General features: G+C 41.5%; 1 protein-coding gene across 3 annotated transcripts in view; it reads right to left on the bottom strand.

The window, feature by feature from the left end:
• Positions 1 to 19,908, bottom strand: part of Sdccag8 (serologically defined colon cancer antigen 8) — a 201,260-nt gene that overhangs the window by 97,766 nt on the left and 83,586 nt on the right. For all 3 annotated transcript variants that reach the window (XR_003377060.1, XM_005348997.3, XM_026779834.1), the window contains exon 13: positions 10,749 to 10,891. Coding sequence is in view for 2 of the 3 variants with exons in the window: in XM_005348997.3 (XP_005349054.1) it covers positions 10,749 to 10,891 (143 nt within the window). In the remaining variant the exon portion in view is untranslated. The remainder of the gene's footprint in view (positions 1 to 10,748; positions 10,892 to 19,908) is intronic.

The raw sequence follows: 19,908 nt of genomic DNA on the forward strand, positions 1-19,908 counted from the left end.
AACCTAACACTGCCCTCCTACCTGGCACCCGGCTACCATCCTTACCCCAAAGTGCTAACACAGGTTCTCGCTGCTGGCAGAGTCAGGGTTTCATTACTACTACTTTGACAAGCGCAGGGTTGTTTGTAATTTCTCTTTTATCCTGATTTTGATTGTACAACCACCTCCCACTGATTCGGTTTGCTTCAGTTTTGTTGCTCACAGATTTTACCCTCCACATTAATCTCCCTCTGGCATGTTACTGCATCTGTTCCCTTCTTTATTATTAATTTTCAAATTCCCACCATTTTTGACAAAAAAGGAGGTAATCTACACTCTGTTTCTGCCCATTTCATTTTCTTTAATTTGGAAGATAAGTATGAAAGCATGCCAAAGAAGTTAATTCTCCGTTAACAGTTTGTTTTCTGGCATCCCTAAGCCTTTGTATATGAAAAACAGATAGGAATGAATGTTGATGGAATCACAACAACAGAATCGAACGAGTCCTGACTCTAATGGAAAGCAAGCACATGAAACATCATCTAAGAAGTTTATTAGTGATATGAGTTGTCTCCTGTGCCATTATTCCCTCTACTTTTAACAGATAATTCTTTGCAAAAATCAGTCTGGGTGCAGGAGCAAAATGTGGGTTCCTCTTCAGCTCTGACATGGGTTTTCCTTTACTGTAGATGGATTTCATTATTCCTCAATAGGATTATCATCTTTTCTCAGCTCCAACCACTAATGGCTCTGAATCAGTGTCTCCTTTCAGAGTCAGGTAAAGGACACAAGTGCCACCAGTGCTCACAGCAGACGCTAAGGAGCTCCTGGGCTGCAATGTTGCTTCCATTAGCAAAGGACAATCTCAGGAAGAGACGGAAGACTATGTAAAGTTAGAAAACAGGAAGCAACATATTTAGCAAAATACTCTTTGTAGCCTTAATTTGTCAACACTACAACCTTGTCAAAAAGGGCTAGAGTAATAGATCATGGCCGCAATTGTCCCAAGTTTTCTAGACTAAACATTTTGACAACGAATTAGCTTCTTTTACATGAATTCATATTAAAGTATTGAAGTCCCTGAACAGATAGATGAACCACCCCTCCAATTTACAGGAATATGGGTTAACAGGATTTTACGGATGTGTACATCCTCATGAAGCCACAGTTAAGATCTGTAGAAAATGAAGAGCACCTGGAGGTTTTTCCCCAAGGTGAAGGACATGTGTCAGGATCAAGTGAAGCCCACTGGCTGGAGCCCAGCAGAACAGCTTCTGGAAAGCCAGCAAGGACAGGCCACTTACAACCCCTCCACGCCTCCACATACATCAACAGTGGGCAGGGAGGGTGGTGTAGAAGTCTTTCGCTAGTAGAAGTCCATTTATATAAAATCAGCCCTCCACCTTTGGGTAAATCTCTTAGTCAGAAACAGGCTCTGGTAAGACAATGGCGTTTCCAAGGCTGACTTCTTCCAGGATCTTCTCTGGAGAAGCAATCCCTCCTAGTCCCCAGAACCCAAGCAACCCATCTTTCCCTGTACACCCCAGGACACGATCAAAGCAGGAGACACTTAGTTCTCTCCCAGGTGAGGGGATGCATTCGGGGGAGGCCACGAGGAACCATGGTAGAGCACAAACTTCCTTAGCTAGACGTGTACTTGGCAGGCTGCTCCCGCAGGCTGCTTTAACTACCCTCGATACACGCATGCTCCGAGCTGAAGCTGACTGTAAGCCACCCTCACTTGCACACATGGTCTCAGAGTGCAGCAGTGTATGCGCCAGGAGGCAGACGTGGAGTCAGGTCACTGGGGAGACTGAAAATCTCCCAGCCTCTTGAACCATCTCAGGCTTTTTCAATAGTCTTTGCTTCTTGGATTTATCAATCAATGACTCATTGTTTAATAAATGTGTGGCTATTAAATATAAAATGAGTAATTCCTAATAATTGACATACTAAACAAAGCCAGTTAGGAGGGAGGCAGTGATTGAGAAGAAATTAAGCATCATTAAGTCAACTGACTGTTTTCTTCCCTCCTTTATTCTTACACTAACACTGGAGAACAGACCTCTCGCTTAGAAATGCTCCGATTTGAGAGTATTGTACTAACTATACACTGTTGCCTTTCCCCCGTCTATTTTCCTTGAACTTGATGCTTGCTGTTGTTGAGTCAGGCAAGTGGTGTGGGCAATACTTTCTCGGTTTCCTCTGGGCTTCTTCAGAAAAATGAGTTGGCTGCCACTGCCACCATGCTCCAGGCTGTGGGCCTGTGAGGCAGGAGAGAAGAGAGCATCCCCAGCGTCCATTTTCATTGTACACACATTTGGGCGTCGCGGAACTGAGAGGAGTGAGCCAGGGAACATTGAACAGAACCTGCAGACACACATTTCCTGGCAGCCTCTGACTCCAGCCTCTCTGCCCTGGGCCACACTGAGACCAGGGGCCCTCGGCTGTCAGACAGGTGGAGAGACCACGCACAGGCAGTGTGGTGTCCATCAGAGCAAAATACAGTGCCTCCCTTTTCCTGGCTCTTTGACAGCTTGCTTTCCTTGATACTAGGTGGGGGAGGAAAAGAGGATGCAATTTATAACAGTACCAAGGCCATCTATTTTGAGCCTTGAAGATGTTGGTTGCACATATATTCATTTAAAATTATTTTTGACACGTTCTCTGCTTAATTTATTCATGAAAGGAGTACAAGAGGGGGAAAATGAGCTTAACTTTTAAATGGAAACTTTAGGCTAAAAATTCTTGAATAAAACTCAAGAGGAAAAAAAATGCAGTTAACTGTGTAACGGCCAGAGACACATGGATGCTACGTTTTCTTGAAATGAGCCCAGGGCTGAGACCTAAGCCAACTGATAAATGCACTTCTTTCCCATTTTTTCTTAATAATAAAGAACAGAAGTAAATTTATGCTAAACACTTGATGTCAAACTTGGTATTGGGGAACCAAAAATAAGAGAGGCCTGGGTCCTGGCTCCAGAGCCGAGATTTTACAACCCTCAAAGTCTATCTCTAAATTGTTGTGTTTGTTTTCATACTTTTGTGTATATGTGACTGTGACATCTAATGGCTTACTTCGAACCCTGCTCTCCCCCCCCCACAGCTATAACTCAAGTCTCACCCTTCTAGACAGTTTCCGTATCTACTAAGGACTGCTCTCCATCTAACTCAGTGTTGGCACCGAGACACAGAGTAGCTCAAACCCTTGTAATTAAACAAGTTAGCTTGAATTCCGGATCACTTGCAAAGTCCTAGTTTTGTACAACTGCAACACAGATGAGTTGAATATTTAATTAAAAACAGATACCCACTCCCATTTTTAAAAAGCCCACTCATCCCCAATTGTTGCAATTTACATTGCTATGGGTATGTATGGCTCAGTCCTCACTGTGTGCACAACATACATAAGGCCCTGGATTCAGCCCCTAATACAAATTCAAAAAAGTGAGGGAAAGAGGAAGAAAGAAGGGTGCCTTATACAGATAGATGCATTAGTTTCTATACTGACATGATGTTTATGCTTCTCACACCATCGATGGGTACCAAGCAGACACTGTTGTAAGAATCTAGGCAATACTGGCACAGGCTCAGCGCCTTCTTTACCTCTTGCTTCTTGCAGTCAGAGCGTTTCTTCTCTAAACTAACTCAGGGACCCTGCGAACTGGCCATGCCTCTTTGGATTTACACTGGCAATGGGCAGTGCCAGGCTCAGAGCAACATGAACAGAGAAGCTCTCTTCTTTCCCCTCTTCTCTCTCCATACTATTTTTCAGGTCAAGGAAAAGTCAGTGATCATATTTTAAAATTAACAGGGACAATAGAGCAGACACCTGCTCTTTCCTTACCCAGGGTCCTTCTCACCTTCTTCCTAGTAAAAGAACTTCCTTCAAGCCAAGGGTGACTTTCCCCTGGCTCCCTGGGGCTCTTCTGGCTGCAGACTGCCAAATCCAAAGGCAGTCATGGACACAGCACAATCTGCTTCTAAGCAGGTGGTCTTGGAATTGGAGATTTTGTAAGTGCAGGTTGAGAGGTCATATGTTAAGTCTGAAATCAAAGGCATCTCCTTCTTTCTCTCCAGTCTGAAGAATTAAGGATCTGCTCTATGAGAAGGAAAAATCTGAATGAATGAGCCATCATCAAACAAGGAGAGCTTGCCATGGACAGTTCCAATACCATGCCATGGTGGTGCTGTCGCCAGTCCCCAGTCAAAGAAGCCAAAAGGCCAGCTGCCCTTGTGCTGTATTTCTTCCTTTGAAGGTTTCTAAGAACTCAAATAAAAAGTCTTGACTCATGCTGGTAGTTTGAACAGTCAAACTAACTCAAGAAAGCATTTATAGCAGTTATTATCTAGAAGTTCTAGAAAAGGAGTCCTAATCACCTGCTATCCCAATTAGCCTGCCCATCATAGTAGGACAACCTCATGACTTCCCCTCTGTAGCTTTTCTCAATTTCAAAATGATATAAAAGCTGAAAAGCAACTTGCTAGCTATTGAGGACAGAGGTCAGATCTTCCCATGTGAGTCATGAAAGGTCAGGGCATAATGATCATTTATAGTTTCTCACTTAGATGGCTGCTCTGAGAATTCTTTGGCAAAACACTTATGTAAAAGGAAAGATAAGAACTTTCATGGTAGTCACGTTGATAAAAACAGGAGTCTGCAGGTTTAATGACAAGTATATCTCCCATCAGGTCCAAGGCTTCCTATAGGAACGTCCCTCCAGGACAAACATGAGAAAAAGGATACAGAATTTAAGAGAATGTTATATCAATGAGGTACAAGAGCTACGAGGAAGACCGCCACCAGTGTCAATAGCTAGTAAGTCACATAAACATGCAGCAATGGCTGCTCTAGAGAGTTTTGTCACAAATTAGCCCGACACATGTACACAAAGAAAGGTTTTATGGAGGGAATAAAATCTTGTAGTTCTGAAGACATCTGGATTTATTAAAAATAAATATGTAAAGGGATTTCCACTTTTCTGTAAAAGCCTCCTTCCTCTTGATAAAAATGAATCCAGAAGAAAATACAGTTTCATTACAAACACTAAAGGAAATGGCCACAAGACCTAACTGTAGTGACATATATTCCAATCAGTACATGAAGGATTCATGAACACTTATTTCTATTACAAATTAGTGCTACTGATTTTCTCAGTTGTCTTTTTGGGAACAATCACATTTATCCATTTCCCTAGCAATTTACATAGAATTACAGCCTAATGGAAAGGGATAAGCTTGGCAGGCAAATTACTAGGGTTCATATCTTCTTCTATAATGTATCAGCTGAGTGACCTTAGATAACTCATCTTACTGCTCTGTAAACTGGGAAAGCAGGAGCTGACATCAAATGAAGCTCACAAGGACAGAGCAGCTGCCTTCTGGCCAGTTCTTGAAGTACAGACTGGGGCTCAGTGAGTGTCAGTCTCTGGTGCTGGCTTTATTCTAAAAGCTATTATAGGGATCACGGTACCAAACATATACTAAAATGAATATATTCTTAATCTAAGAGCTTTCCCTTAAGGGGAATGGAGAAACCAAGAAAAGGAAGTTCTCTGTTCTAGCAGGAGTCACCAGGCAAGGATGCAGCAGGAAAATTAGGATTCAGGGGGATCCTGAACAGAGGATAAATAAGGTTACAATTAGGCTAGAAGAAGCCACTGAGTTGTCTCATTTGTAAAACCGGGAAAGGAGAGAAGCACTCACCGTTGTAAGGGGTGCTGCATTCACTGCATCTGGTTGGGAATCAGCCGTGAGGGTTACTGGGGTGGAAGGAAATGGGAAGGCCCGCATTGGCCAGGATGACCCAACTGTCCACGCTAAGTGATGTAGACCTCTGTGACAGCCAGTGTGGTGCAATGGGAGGCTTTGAGAGCAAGACGACAGTCATGAGGGTGGTGTGTGAATAGTCCCGGTGCAAGGGTTAGCTAACGATTGACTATCCCCAGAATGCTGTTGGGAGCTCAGTGGAGACTATGTTACAATGAGCAGATAGCAACTTGAGTGACAGTTCTATAATTCCCTGTGAGGTGCAAACTAAGGACGCAACTTATGTAAAGGCTATTTGAATCAATCTAAGTGTTCAGAAATAAGAAATTAAAAATGCGTAATCTTGTGCTGGGCAGTGGTGGCACACGCCTTTAATCCCAGCTCGTGGGAGCAGAGGCAGGTGGATCTCTTTGAATTCAAGGCCAGTCTGGTCTCCAAAGCAAGTTCAAGGGCAGTGAAGGCAACACAGAGAAACCCTGACTTGAAAAATCATTAAAAAGAAAAAAGAAAAAAAGAGGTGATCTTGCAAGTCAGTTAAAATTACAATCAGAGTCACAATAAAAAAAATTAATGAATAAATAATCCGGTCTCACTTCATTTTACAAGTAATTAGACCTAAAGAGTTAAGTAATTTGTCTAAAGATTAAAAAACAGTGACCTCCCGAAGAAGACACTGTGACCCATGTTTTCTCTACAGCACTAAATGCCCCACTATAACCATGGCATGTCTCCATAGCCCAACGCCCCACTATAACCATGGCGTGTCTCCATAGCCTAATGCCCCACTATAACCATGGCGTGTCTCCATAGCCCAATGCCCCACTATAATCAGGCTTGTCTTGAGTTTGAGATACCGCACTATGACTCAGGTTTGCCTATGCAGTGCTAGATGCCCTGCTCTAATCAGATTTGTCTGCGGTACTATGGCCAGGTTTGTCCCCAGAGTCCTAGACACCTCTATGACTTCCTTTTGGGACAGCATGATCTTTAACAGCACTTGACTGTTTCACCAAGCTGTCTCACCTTGTCTGTCTGTATTCTGATGCATCCACGGGCCGCATCTGATATTTGCTGCCCAGCGGCTCTTGTCCATTGAACTTTAAACACAGGGCCTTGGGCTAGGGTTGCACTTCAGTGGCAGGGTGCATGCTTAGCGTGCATATGGCGCAAGACCAAAAAATTGGGTTCAAATGCTCCCATATTTATATATTTGTGTATATTGGTTCCTTATCATGAAGAGGTGTCTGTCTGTCTATCCATCTGTCATTAAATATCTCTGTGAAGTGTCGAGATCTAAAGCTCTAGTCAGAATCTTCCTCGCATGGAAGCCACATGACCCTCAGGTTTCCCAACACCATATATTCTTTTCTTCTGTTGCTTCTTTATGTTTCCTGGTTGAAGCTGAGGATTATCCAGTCAATCTAAAGTAGGAATTATGGAGTCGCTTTTGATTGTTCCTCTCCTATTTATTACTCTAAGAATGCCTCTTGTATACATGATTTTCCTCCCATTTGGCTGAGACAGCCATGGCCCCAGCCCTCATTGCCATCCCCGGGACTTCCATGCTTCCTTTCTGATGGAAATTCCACAAACCTTCTCTTCCTCAATCAATTTCAGAACACTTTTCACTCGTCTTCTAAAAACATGCATTTGAACCTGTCCTAGACTCTCCTGACACCTCACTTGCAGCTCCTGAGGAAGTTAACTCTCCCTGTGAATGGCCTGGTAGGAAATAGCTCAGGCTTTGCAGATTTCATTCAGCTCAGCCACCACAGTCATCCATCACACAGGATAACTACGGCTAGGTCTCACGAAAGTTCAATTACAGATGGTTAGGTATGATAAAATACTAATTTCACTTGCCCTATTTATTAAGACAGTATAAAAATATTCTCCATGCATTGATCATACAAAACAAACAGCAGGCCAGATATGGTGCATGGGATTTAGATGCTGACCTTTGCCTAACCAGGGTCTCTTCTTCAACCTCAGTATAAGGATCCTAATTCAGGACATCCATTGTCCACTGTGTTGACAGCAAGCTTAGTGTATCAAGAGTGGCCAGTCCCTCTCAGAACCACCTTGCTCCACAGCACTGCCCACTATACTTCTGCTGGTCTCTTCTTGAGAACCTTTGTAGTCTTAGCTCCTACCTGCCGCCAAACCTTACAGGAAAATTTATGTTTGCTTCCATATTTATATCTTTGTATATACCAGTCCCTTATCTAGAATATGTATCCTATCTCTTTCCACTTTGGAACTTTTAACATGAACTTATTTATTAAGACCTTTCCCAAACAGCGCCCTAGCCGTATCGACTTTGGTTACCGTCTATATGTGCAGTGCAGAGCTAGTCCATTCTCCCTCCTAGGCATCCCTGCAGCAGCTGTTACGTCCAACCCTGCGCTGCTGTAACACTCGACGGTGATTCCACACAAGAGCTGACTCCTCTACTTAGTGTGAGCAGCTGAAGGGCAGAAATTGACTCTTAGTTTCTTCCCATGCTTAAGGATGAGCAAATTACTTAAAGCCTAGTAGGTGTTGAATGAATAACTACGCACCAAGTAAACATGACATTCACCAGCTGGGTCCTTCAGGGAAGGCTGGACTTCTATTTCCCAACTTTAATACAATTTGAATTTAAATCAGGACAAATATCAAAAGTGGTGGGTGATTCTTTCAGAATGTTCTACAGATTTCTATCCTGTTTTAATTTTTTTTCTCTACCTATATAGATTCAACTCATTATTTCACCATCATTATGTAGGATGGTTTTCACATTCACTTTTAAAATTCGCTAAAAATGTCTGAGAGTGCATTGCAAAATGCTCACTTGCAGGGGGTTCTGTACTTCGGCTGACCGACACAAAAGAGACAGCGCCGTTTCCCGGTCACACGCCTGGGTGCACAGAAGGAATAAAGAACTGCGAGCGCGAAAACCCTACAAAGATGTCGGGAATACTCAGCCCAACAGGCACGGCTGGCTTCCAGAGTGAAGGAGAAATGCGTCTGTTTCCCTGGCGTTTTAATTGTTATTTTCAAATTTGTGACTGTGGTTTTTTTTTTCTTTATTAAACATGAACATAAATGAAGCATAAAATGCTTATTAAAAGTACTACACTTAAAATAGCCAATCAAGCTTTATTCCTATGAAGTGGGCTTACGTTGTTATAGACTCTGAATAAGTAAAGCACAACAGAAGAAAGCTTTCTAGGGAAGCAAGCACAGCCTTTTCTCTTAAGAACAAAGGAATTGGTTACCACGCATCCACTTCAGCAGGGACCGCATCTTAATATGCTCTACTTGCAGGAGCTGATCTTGTCAAACGGTACAAACTGGTACTATAGGGAAACTCTCTACGGACTTTGACTCCAGAAATTAACTCCGAACAAGACAGAATTGCAAAGGGGCACAAGCAGCATTAATATTTATTTGCCAGAGCTCGGTCACACCAAGACATTAAAAGCTGTCCCGTTTCTATAGCTTGGTAGTGCTTAGCACACAAATGGTTGCATCTCAATAGAAGTCTGACAGGAAAGAAAAGCCAGCAACATTATCATGATGAACTAAAGTTTAGAATTTTGAGGATTAAATATCCACAGGAAACGGGTTAATAGCAGTTCTCAGTGCCACGGTGACAATGCCTTAAATGGGCACTAAAAGAGCAGCTATTATTCTGCAATATTAAGCATTTTTCCTCATAAAAGTGTTTCATCTGTTGGGGCTTTCCCCAGGGATCATACATGTCTAAATGCTTTCTTTTCTCTCTTCTCTTTTGCTCTCTCCTCCCTCACTGCTTAAATCAGAAGGTGTCAAGCCATTTGGAAGATTATCATAACAAAATGTTTTTAACAAAGTTTGATTTGAACAGAACTGGAGGCATCTTAGCACTAACCCAAAACTTTGGGAGGTTCACCAACCTCTAGAATATTTTTTTTCTCCAAATGCAGGCTGTTCAAGTAGTGTTTCTCTCCATCTGTTATCATACCGTGCTCAGAATTACATTGTCATATTTAATGCAAAAGGGATCGTTCCTCTTTCATAGCTTAAATCAACACAGTACCGCCATGGGAAGGCCAGTGTTTCCCTATGCTGTAAACTAAATCAGATACCATAAACTTACATGGGATTGCAGACCAAATCCCTTCTAAAACTGAGACACTCTGAGAATGGAACAGACTCAAAGGATTGATAGAAAAACCGAAAGCTGTAAACTCTGAAACGGTGAAGTGAAGTAGCTACTTCTCTTTCTTTCTGGACTGTTCTTTCAGTATATGTTTATGTATGTGCATATGCACACACATGCATGTATGTTTATGTATGTGTATGTGTACACACATGCACTGCACGTTTCTGAATCAGCAAACTCACAATGCTTACAACCTAGAGTCCTATTTTAATTTCGAATGAGCTATAAGCTCACTTAAATTCACAATGGCAAACTCAGCACAGTACCTTATGACGAAAACATTGCCATTCAAATCCTTGCTGCAGTAAACTTGCTTATAATAATGATCTGAATGCAAATAGTCTCAACTTCATCTCTAATTTTACACCTCCTTAGGAAACACATTCCTTATTTTTGTATCAACTCCACTGCAATCTGCTCCTAGCATGTCTCTTCCTTTTGTCTCTCACTAGTGACAGAATCTGGTTATTTTCATAAATACATTTCCTCATAGTCTTCATTTCAACATTTTTATTAGACATACAATTAATAAGAGAGGTGGTGGTAGAAATATGTCATCTTGCTTATACTGATAAAGAATCACTTAAATATTTGAGTACTGCAGACAAACGGTTTTGTAATATATCAGTGATTCCCTGCCACACTCATCATTCACGTGTCTGGGTGTTTTGCTTGCCACATATCCACTTTCTGTAATATGCCTGAAAGCTGTGTGTGAATTGAATGACTAAGAGTAACAACTGTTTGGAAGCCTGTGGCAGAGTCAGTGGGACATACTGGGTGCTGTGTGCATAATGGGATTAGGGCATACCTGGTGAGGTGCAGTTGGCGCTCAGACTCGCCCAGCAGCTCTGTGACTTGCAGGCACTCCTGTCTGGCCCGAGCTGCCTTCTGCTGCTCCTGTTCCACATGCTGCCTGCTTTCGCTCAGTTCTAGTCTCAATTTCTCTATTTCCTTAGGGAGACAGAGAAAAAAAAATCCTTATCAAATATATACAAATGAATTAAAAAAATAGCTCACTTTCATTTCTTCCATGAATATTAATACAATAAGAACTCATTGGAAAATTGAGACTAGCTGCAGTTCCCTGACAAAGAGAATTAGCACATCCACAAACGCACCCCCATGAAGTAGTTCTGGGCTGTGAGACCAAGTCTGATTTAAAACATGAAACAACTGATGTAACCAATGCAAATGATTTCATCTACTGTCATGCAAAGGCTTGAGCCCTTTCGAGAGTAACCCTAATCTAACAGGGGCTACCTTTACAATGTCACATTCTCTAAGAGACCTGATCAGACACAGGCAGTGATGTTAATTATGTATGTAACTGTGTCAAAAGACAGATTTATGGTTTTATTTGGATGTCATAAAAACCAAATTAAAAGTTGAAACAATTTGTTTTCAGGAAAATGTGAAGCGTTACAAATCCATTAGCATAAAGCTTAATACTGTTTGTCCCCAGCGTGGGAAGGGGCGCAGCATGAGGTCCTCCAGCCTGAGCAGAGCACCTGTGACAGGCCACAGGCTGGTGGAGCACTGCCGTTCTGAGCTTGGATTTATATATGCATGAACATGCACAGAGCTTATTAACGGAGGAAGAAACTCCTTATCTTACTGATACGAAATATTACAAAGCAAAAATAAAGTATACTGTACATATTTTGCATAGTTTGTACATTAAAGTAAAAATATTCATCACAGAATATCTATGACATTAAGCAAACCAAAGGAGCTGGACATAAAAAAAACAGATGATAAAAACACACACAAAAAAAAAAAACAAAAAAAGGTCAGGAATATTTTCAACTTCATACATACTAAGTGAGAAGCAAATCTGCTTCACAAAATGCAATGTGTTTTCACGTCTTACCAGACCATTTCAAAACAGTATTTATACATACTTTAAAATGTTCTCGTGTCATTTCTCAATATTCTAAGTGACCTCCTTTATACATCAACTAAGATAAAGCAAATGGCTCATTTTTCTTATATTTATAATGCTATATTTAGTTTATACCATCAAAACTGTGTATTGCCAACTATATGATAAAGTCACTTGTTATGAGTGTCAAATATTACTTTATTTTTGAAGATTCATATACATATAGACATACTACTATCATTCAGAGGATGTTTCTATATCTTTCAAACTGAAATATCAAATATTTATTTTTTAAGTATTTTAAATTATTAAAGTTATACTAACATTTTCAGTCTTACAGTTAAATACAGCTAAAGATGTAAAACATAAAAGAAAAGTCAGTAAGTTTTATTTGCCTAGAATTTATGAAGTTAAAAGTAGGGAAGTCTAGAACTGGAGTTATATACTGACATTAAAACTTAAAACTTCAATCAATATTTTCTTTTACATCATGTTATTTATATATAAAAAAAAACCTGTGCTTAATATGACCAAACCAGAACATTCCCATCTTTTCTTGATTTTGCAGGTAACAATTCATGTGATAGATAGGAAACACACAAAGACAATCAAAATACAATACACACACACAGACACATACACAAATAGCAAATGATTATAGAGAAAACACATGCCTCAAAGCATGGACAGATAGATTGGCATGGGTGAGAACAGCAGAAATCACGTGAGGCCACAAGGACCCATGGGTGCGAGATGGGATAGTACCATCAGAGACATGAGCTGTAGGTCATATTCTTATTATGAATGGTAGGAGACAATGGTTTAAACAGATATGCAATTTGAGGAGCTTAGTTTTAAAAACTGTATCAATGTGTATGATTAATTTTAGGCAGCAAGGAATGACAGATGGGAAACCCTGAACAGACAGCAGCAATATTCCAGACAGGGGTAGAGAGACTTAAAACAGAAATATAAAAGAAAATGGTGATATTTCATTTAAAAAGAAAAAGCAATGTATCTGGCCGGGGACATCCTCAGTGAGTGACATGTTCATGGTGCAAACCTGACCACCTGAGTCCGGACTCCCAGGCCCCGTGAAAAGCCAGGCTGGGGTGCTGCCCTGCAACACCAGAGCTGGGAGGACGGAGGATTTCCAGGAGCCTGTTAGTCAGCCAGTCTAATCCACCTGACAAGCTTCAGGCTTAGTGCAGGACCCTGATTCAAATGATGAGGTGGAGGGCTATGGAGGACAACGCCTGACATCAATTCCTGACACCCCCCCTAAACACACACACACACACACACACACACACACACACACACACACACACACACATGAGGGAGGAAGAGGGAGACTAAACATATACACTAGAGTACTTCATAAGAGGATACAAAAGAGAGAGAAAAGAAAACAAAATTCAAACTTCCTTAAAAAGAACAGACTCGATTCTTTGAGCATTATTCAATAACAACACATGTACTTCATGCCATTTTAGGTTTACAGCAGCTGCCTTCCTACCCTCACGGAACAAAGCGGCTGCACTAAAAGTCAGTCAAACTTACAGGCAAAGACCACAGTTTCAAGAGCCCGCATGAATCAGAACTTGGGGCTTTGTACCTCTGTGACCCTGGGCAAGTCACTCAACTCTCACTCTCTTCAACCCAAACTCAGAGTGATGACTGGACATGCCTCCAGAGAATGTGGTGAAGACCCCAAAAGACGGGATCAGGAAGGAACAACCTGGCAGAGGAAGCATGGCTGTCCCTGGTGTTCCTGACTGAGGGCTGAGGGACAGCTCCAGGTAAGGTACCTATCTAGAACATATGAAGCCCCATGTTTGAGTCCCAGCACCCTCCAGCAACAGAGCAATTTAATCCAACAAACCTCCCCTCCTCTATAAAAGCATAATCTTGATAGAAACTGAATAAAATTTTACTTATTCTAATTTCAAAATACAAAGTTCCTTTCTGTGTGGCGGCCTGCTTCTGATTAGATGTGCCAGCAAAGGACTCGCTGGGACAGATAATCAAAACCAACACACAAGCTACCAGCTGGATGGAGGGTCGACACTTAGCTCCCTGAGTCAGGAAAACCTGCCATGGCACCAACTCCAACAGTTAGAAGAGAAATCTCTTGCCAGAAATGCCATGTTCCCACTGGCAGAATAACCCTGTGCCTCAACCAACTGGGTAAGGGCTGCTTCCTGGCTGCAGATTAGTGGCTTAGGGACGAAAGACCGTCAGTGGTCATAGGCCAAATGTACATTCCTCTCAAAGTACACTATTAACCTGATGTCCACAATGCAGCCTGACACAGCCTTCTTTCGGCCAGCTGGGTGACAGGAGGGCTACATAGCTTTACACCTCACCAAAAGACAATCCTCAAATCATACCCACAAGAGCTCAGAGTGTAGCTCCCTGGGAAAACACCTGCCTAGCATGTTCACAGTCATCAGAAACAAGAGAATAAAATAAAAACAAAAGCATGCATATAATCCCCAGAATGACAAAAGTAAAAGCCATTAGGAATGGTCATTTTGAAGCTCTGGCTATATAGGTCATAGGTTGAGGAGAGAACTTACCCCTGTGATTCTGTTAAATGGCCATAAGGAGTAAAATTACGCCTAATGATTGTTGCTGCACCCAGAGATCACAGACTCTCTCCGACCTCATCAGGGAATCTTGCAGCAGACGGCAGTTACCACAGAGACCCACAACCACTTACTGTGCGAAGAAAAAGCACTGTGCAGTGCTGGCCAGCAATGACACACCTGTATTAAGATTTTCCTTAATCATATATAACCTTATTTTTACTGATTAAATTTTCTTATCAAACTAACCACCTAATTTGAGTCAAACAATACTCAATAATTCATTATCTTCAACGATACATTACTAACTCTTCTAATATTCATCTTAATTTTTTAAGAAAGGTATTTTTTAGTGTATGAGTGTTTTGCTTGCATGTATGTGTAGGTATCACGTGAATGTCTAGTAGTTGCAGAGGTCAGCAGAGGACATTTGATTCTCTAGAACTAGAGTTGCATGTGGGTGCTGGGAACTGAACATGGGTCCTCTGCAGAAGTAGCAAGTGCTCTGAACCACTGAGTCATCTCTATCGCTCCCATATTCATATTTTAAATGACATGCTTACATTACTATTTCTTGGTTTGAAATCTAAGACATTAGCTATCATCTTCTTCCTCTAGGGTACATAGTGTCGTGTATCTACAGTCCAAGCTTATTAGAAAACTGAGGCAGGAGGACCACTCAAGTGTAGTCATTCTATGACTGCCTACATATCACTCTATAGGCCCAACTCATGCCTTCAGATAAGGTTTAGTTACTAGTCAGTAGTTCACTTACATTATAATGGAAAGTTTTTTCTCTACTAAGACAAGCGTTATTTTTTCAGTAAACTTTCTTCAACAATGTTTTATTATTTGGGGGATTAATAGCCTAGTACTTGGGTACAAGGGTCTCTGTTTGCTTTGGAGCTAGGGTCTTGCTGTTTCAGAGGCTGGTCTCAAACTCCTGTATGCAAATGATCCTCCCTGTCTCTGCTGCACAAATAGCAGAGACTACAGGTGTGTGTATTCACTCTGGTTCCCCATTTAAAATAATTTATCTTTCTAAGTAACTGACAGTTTTTCACAATTATTCAAAAACAGGTGTCAAGTAGTCACACTTCCAAATAGTGAAATATTGAAGCATAGTTTATTTCTTAATTCTGACCCTTTTGATCTGTCTTGTATCAACTCTTTATGCCTTCTCTAATGTACCTCAAGAGTTCTTTGTTAGTCAGGCACAGTGATATTTGTGTTTAATCTAAGCATTCTTGATGCAGAGGCAGGCAGATGTGTCTAAATTCAAGACCAGTCTGGAATATATAGTTAGTTCAGTTCCTACTTTTCTGGGGCCCATGTCACTCTATGTCAAAGGAGTTTTCATAAGAAAGGAGGCCTCAAACCATAAATTGTGTGTGTGTTTGTACATGTGTCTTTAAAAACTCTTATAGATAAACTCAAGAGTTTGTCTGTATATAAATCTGACTCTGAACACTACAGGCCCTAGACCACTGTCTTCAGGATTGTAATGTTACCACTGATGAGTCTCCCTAACTTCTAGTAATTGCTCTGTAATTTGTTTTTTCTCTTCCTGGAAACTTTTATAATATTCTCTCTCCTATTCGCTTTGCAGTTTTATGAGTGGGATCTCAGAATAGGTTTTCATGCTCTGTGTCCTTGTTTTCAGTGGCCCCATTCAATCGGAAGGCTTATCTAGAGTGGGTTAGGGTTTAGTTTTCGGACACTGCCTTACATAGCTGTTTTTAATTTTTTTCTTTTTCCCAGAACCAAGGTTTCTCTGTCCTAGCTATTCTGGAACTTGCTTTGGAGAACTCGCTGGTCTTGAACTCACAGAAATCTGTCTCCTGAATGCTAGACTTAAAGGTGCCACACTCAGCTATATTTTTAAATATTTTAATGCCAGACATCTTGTATTTTCTAGACTGCCCAGGCATTGAACTCTGACCCTACCAGACTGGTTATCAAAGCTAACCAGAGTCTAACATCTGGAATTACTTCTCTTTCCAAGCTTTCTATTAAACGTAAGGAAATAATAAACCATATTCCACATTCCCATCAGTTATTTCCTGCATTCCCTTATCCTTTTACATAACATTCATGTTTACTTTGTCAGGTAAAATATCTCATCTATTAGAATGTACAATATTTCAAAAGTTCTCGTCATCTACATCACCTCAGTTTCACCCAGGTTTGTTAAGGGGTACTTTTGCTACCATGATTAACTGAGTGGGTAATCTCTAAAAGAAAAGAGGTTCATTTGGGGTCATGGTTGCAGAGAATGGGAATTCACACTGGCAGCTGCGTGGAAAGGGAAGTGCAGGCACACAGCACGGAGAACACAAAGGGCAGGCAGCTGTCCTTTGTAAGACTTCTCTCCTGCATAACAAACCTAGGCTATGAGCTCATGCAAGAAAGACACTAATCCAATCATGGGGCAATGCCTCCAGACCCAAACACCTCCACTGATCCCCACATGCACACCTCCAGCACTGCCACACAGAAAATTAAGACTTCAGAACAAAAGCTCTTGCGGGACATATTTAAAACATAGCCAGATTCCATTAGATTTGTTTTCTTGTCTACTTTAGACCCTTTATTATATTATAGGGAGTGAATGGAAGCATGGATGTAATAAGTTTTAGATAACACATATTATTTTATCATGTACTACTCTGCAAATATCCACTCCTCACACCCTCTTCCCTGACAGTAGGTTATACTAGTTGTCAAGTTGGGAGCGTAGGCCCCTGCCCCTTGCATCTATCCCAGTCCCCAGGCCCGGTCTGGACTCCAAAACCCAGCAGGCCAGAAAGGGGTCAGGACCACTCCCCAGGGTATTTAAGTGATCCCCCAAAAGAGGAACACATGGTCTCCCTTTCTTCCTCCCAGGGGTCGCGATTTTGCGTCTTCCGGTTTCCACCTCGGGGCCACCTGAGAGTGCAGATCTCCCATTAAACCTGGATATTTCTTAATTTGGCTTGTTTTGATTTGGCTTGATTAGAATTTTTTGCATCGGCAGGGAGCTTGCATTAGGAAATATTCCTAACGCTAGTCTCCCCCAGCAACTCTGGACTTAGCCATGTGATTTCATTTAGACAATGGTATCATAACACATGCAGAAATGGTTTGAATTTACCTTCATGATGTGATGACTCTCCATGAGAAAAACATTACTTAGTGTTGCTGCTGCCCTCCTGGCAGTCTGAACCACAGAAACAGTACACATGGAGAAGGATGAAACCCTAACTTTGGCCAAACCAGAAACCCAATGCTGTCCTGTTTAGCCAAACCATCTTCAAGGCTCACAGACGTTAAATAACTTGGAGAAGATTCTATAGTGTGAAGCTGCGATAAAAATTGGGCTGATTTCAATCTCAATCCTTCTATCATACCAGATAGTCTCTCTAAACATGCCTAGATATAGCCTAAAATAAAAATCTCACAGTTCGCAATTTGGTACAGGTAAAAGATACAAACAACAGGGTCACTGGGGAAGATAAAAATCAGATAGCCTGGATCAAATCAGTTACCACTGGTCATACAAACAAAGCCATGGCCACAGTTTCCTATGAAGAAGGATTTTCATGTCAGTATGAGCCAGTGTAGCACTGACATCTTACTAGCCTCCAGATCAGATACATGTATTTCTGTGAAACGTCTGTTTTTCTACTTACTTCTAGTCAATTTCTAAGGTAAGCAAATATTCCTTGAAGAATTATTCCTAAAAATGTTCTTTTCTCCCTATAGAATGTTAGGAGAAATGGGAACTAATGAATTCAAAAGCACTTCCTGAGGGCCAGTGCGGCTCTCTGGCAAAACTGTGCACAAAACAGATGAATTGGGGCTAAGATATTTGAGATGAAGCAGATTCAACTACACGATAACAATTATACAACTATACAGCAGATTTGTGGTTAAGCCAAATGTAAACCCACAGTTCTGTCATGCTAGTAGATTCAGGGCAAAATAAGAATGCCTGCGGCCCTGCAGTCCCTCTGCATGAGAGCTGAGCCTTTTGGACTGGTTTATAGAGGATTTACACCTGCTGCAAGTGGGGGGTTCTGTCCAGTTTCAGGATGTAAGTCTGGTTTACTGTAGACAAAATATCAGGTCCTTAAAAAAAACTATATTTTTCTTTAAAATGTGTTGTGTTTTTGGCCCTAATTATATTTTATTGCGCTAAAAGAGTTTAAATATAACAGTCTTTCAGGCATGATAGCCTTATCAATGGACACTGCAACCACCATGGACAGAGATCTGGAATGCAGTATCGTTAGAAATACAAAGGAACATTAAGACAACCTAAATGAGGTAAATTACCAAATAAGATGTGATTATTAAGAAGCTCGGAAAGAAAAAAGAAGCAACTTTTTCAAATGATGCATGGCAAAGAGCAGCTAAGGTATCCTGGCAAGGGCTGAAACTGACAGTGTCACAGATAGAAATGAATAAAGATCACCCAAAAGCACAGACTAAAAAGAGGCAGCATTAAATAAGATAATTCTGAGGGGTGAGAAGAGATGATTCAACTACGAAAGGTTAAGACTCCCAACCAAAAACACAAGACAATATGGAAACAAAAGAGTCACAAACGGTGACAGAATCAAGACTCTCCTGATTGTTGACGACACCATTTACCATGGGGAGCTTTGCTTAGTTTTACAATATCAGGTAGGAGTTCCTCCCTACTGTGGCTTTAAGTTCAGACAGCTGCTGGTTGGACAGATCCTGCCACGAAGTCATTACTGTCCTTTGCAGGATTCGCAGCTAGGTGGGGCCACTGCTAAGCCCCTCCCCATTAACATGATTAGCACCTTCTAACGCCTTGAGAGTTAGCTACCAGGGAAAGGGCATCCAGGTCAACAGAAGCTTGATTTCTCCACTGTCTTGTGACAAAAGTATGTAGAGTGTTCAGCACAGTGTCCTAATCTCAAGTTCTGGCAGGCAGCCAAGAGCAATGCACTATACCCTGCTATGGTTTGGGGTGTCTCTTAAAAAGGCCTGGCCAACAGCTCTGAAGTAGCTATTCCACAACTGGCACCATTTGGCAGTCCATGGATTTGGGGGGGCATTGTGCCTCATGTGAGAGGCTGTAGTCTCTAGAGAACCTACTAGTATTACCATTTTACTAAATTGATAGGGTGTCTAATTGCCATTTAAACACATGTCCTATTTACATAGGTCAATGCACCTCTCGTCCCCCATCAGAGGCTCCTTTTTGCAATAGATGGCAGCTATTACAGAGTCACAAATGGTCTACGTATAGAGCACAAGCAATTGTGTAATGTTCAGCCCCAGATGAGACATCTATATCATAAACCCAATACTCAAGTCCTTTGGAGCATCAAGGAAGAGGAAGCAGCAAGGGTGTGAGAGCCAGAGGCCTGGGTGGACTGCTGTGAAAAAGTGTCTTCTAGGCACGCAAGGATGCTGAACTCATGAAGTCTCAACAGCTATGGCTGATGAACAAGACCTGCCCAAGACCCTAGCAGTCAACA

Source organism: Microtus ochrogaster, chromosome 6, assembly GCF_000317375.1.
Source record: "Microtus ochrogaster isolate Prairie Vole_2 chromosome 6, MicOch1.0, whole genome shotgun sequence".
In the NCBI taxonomy this organism is placed as follows: Eukaryota; Metazoa; Chordata; class Mammalia; order Rodentia; family Cricetidae; genus Microtus; species Microtus ochrogaster.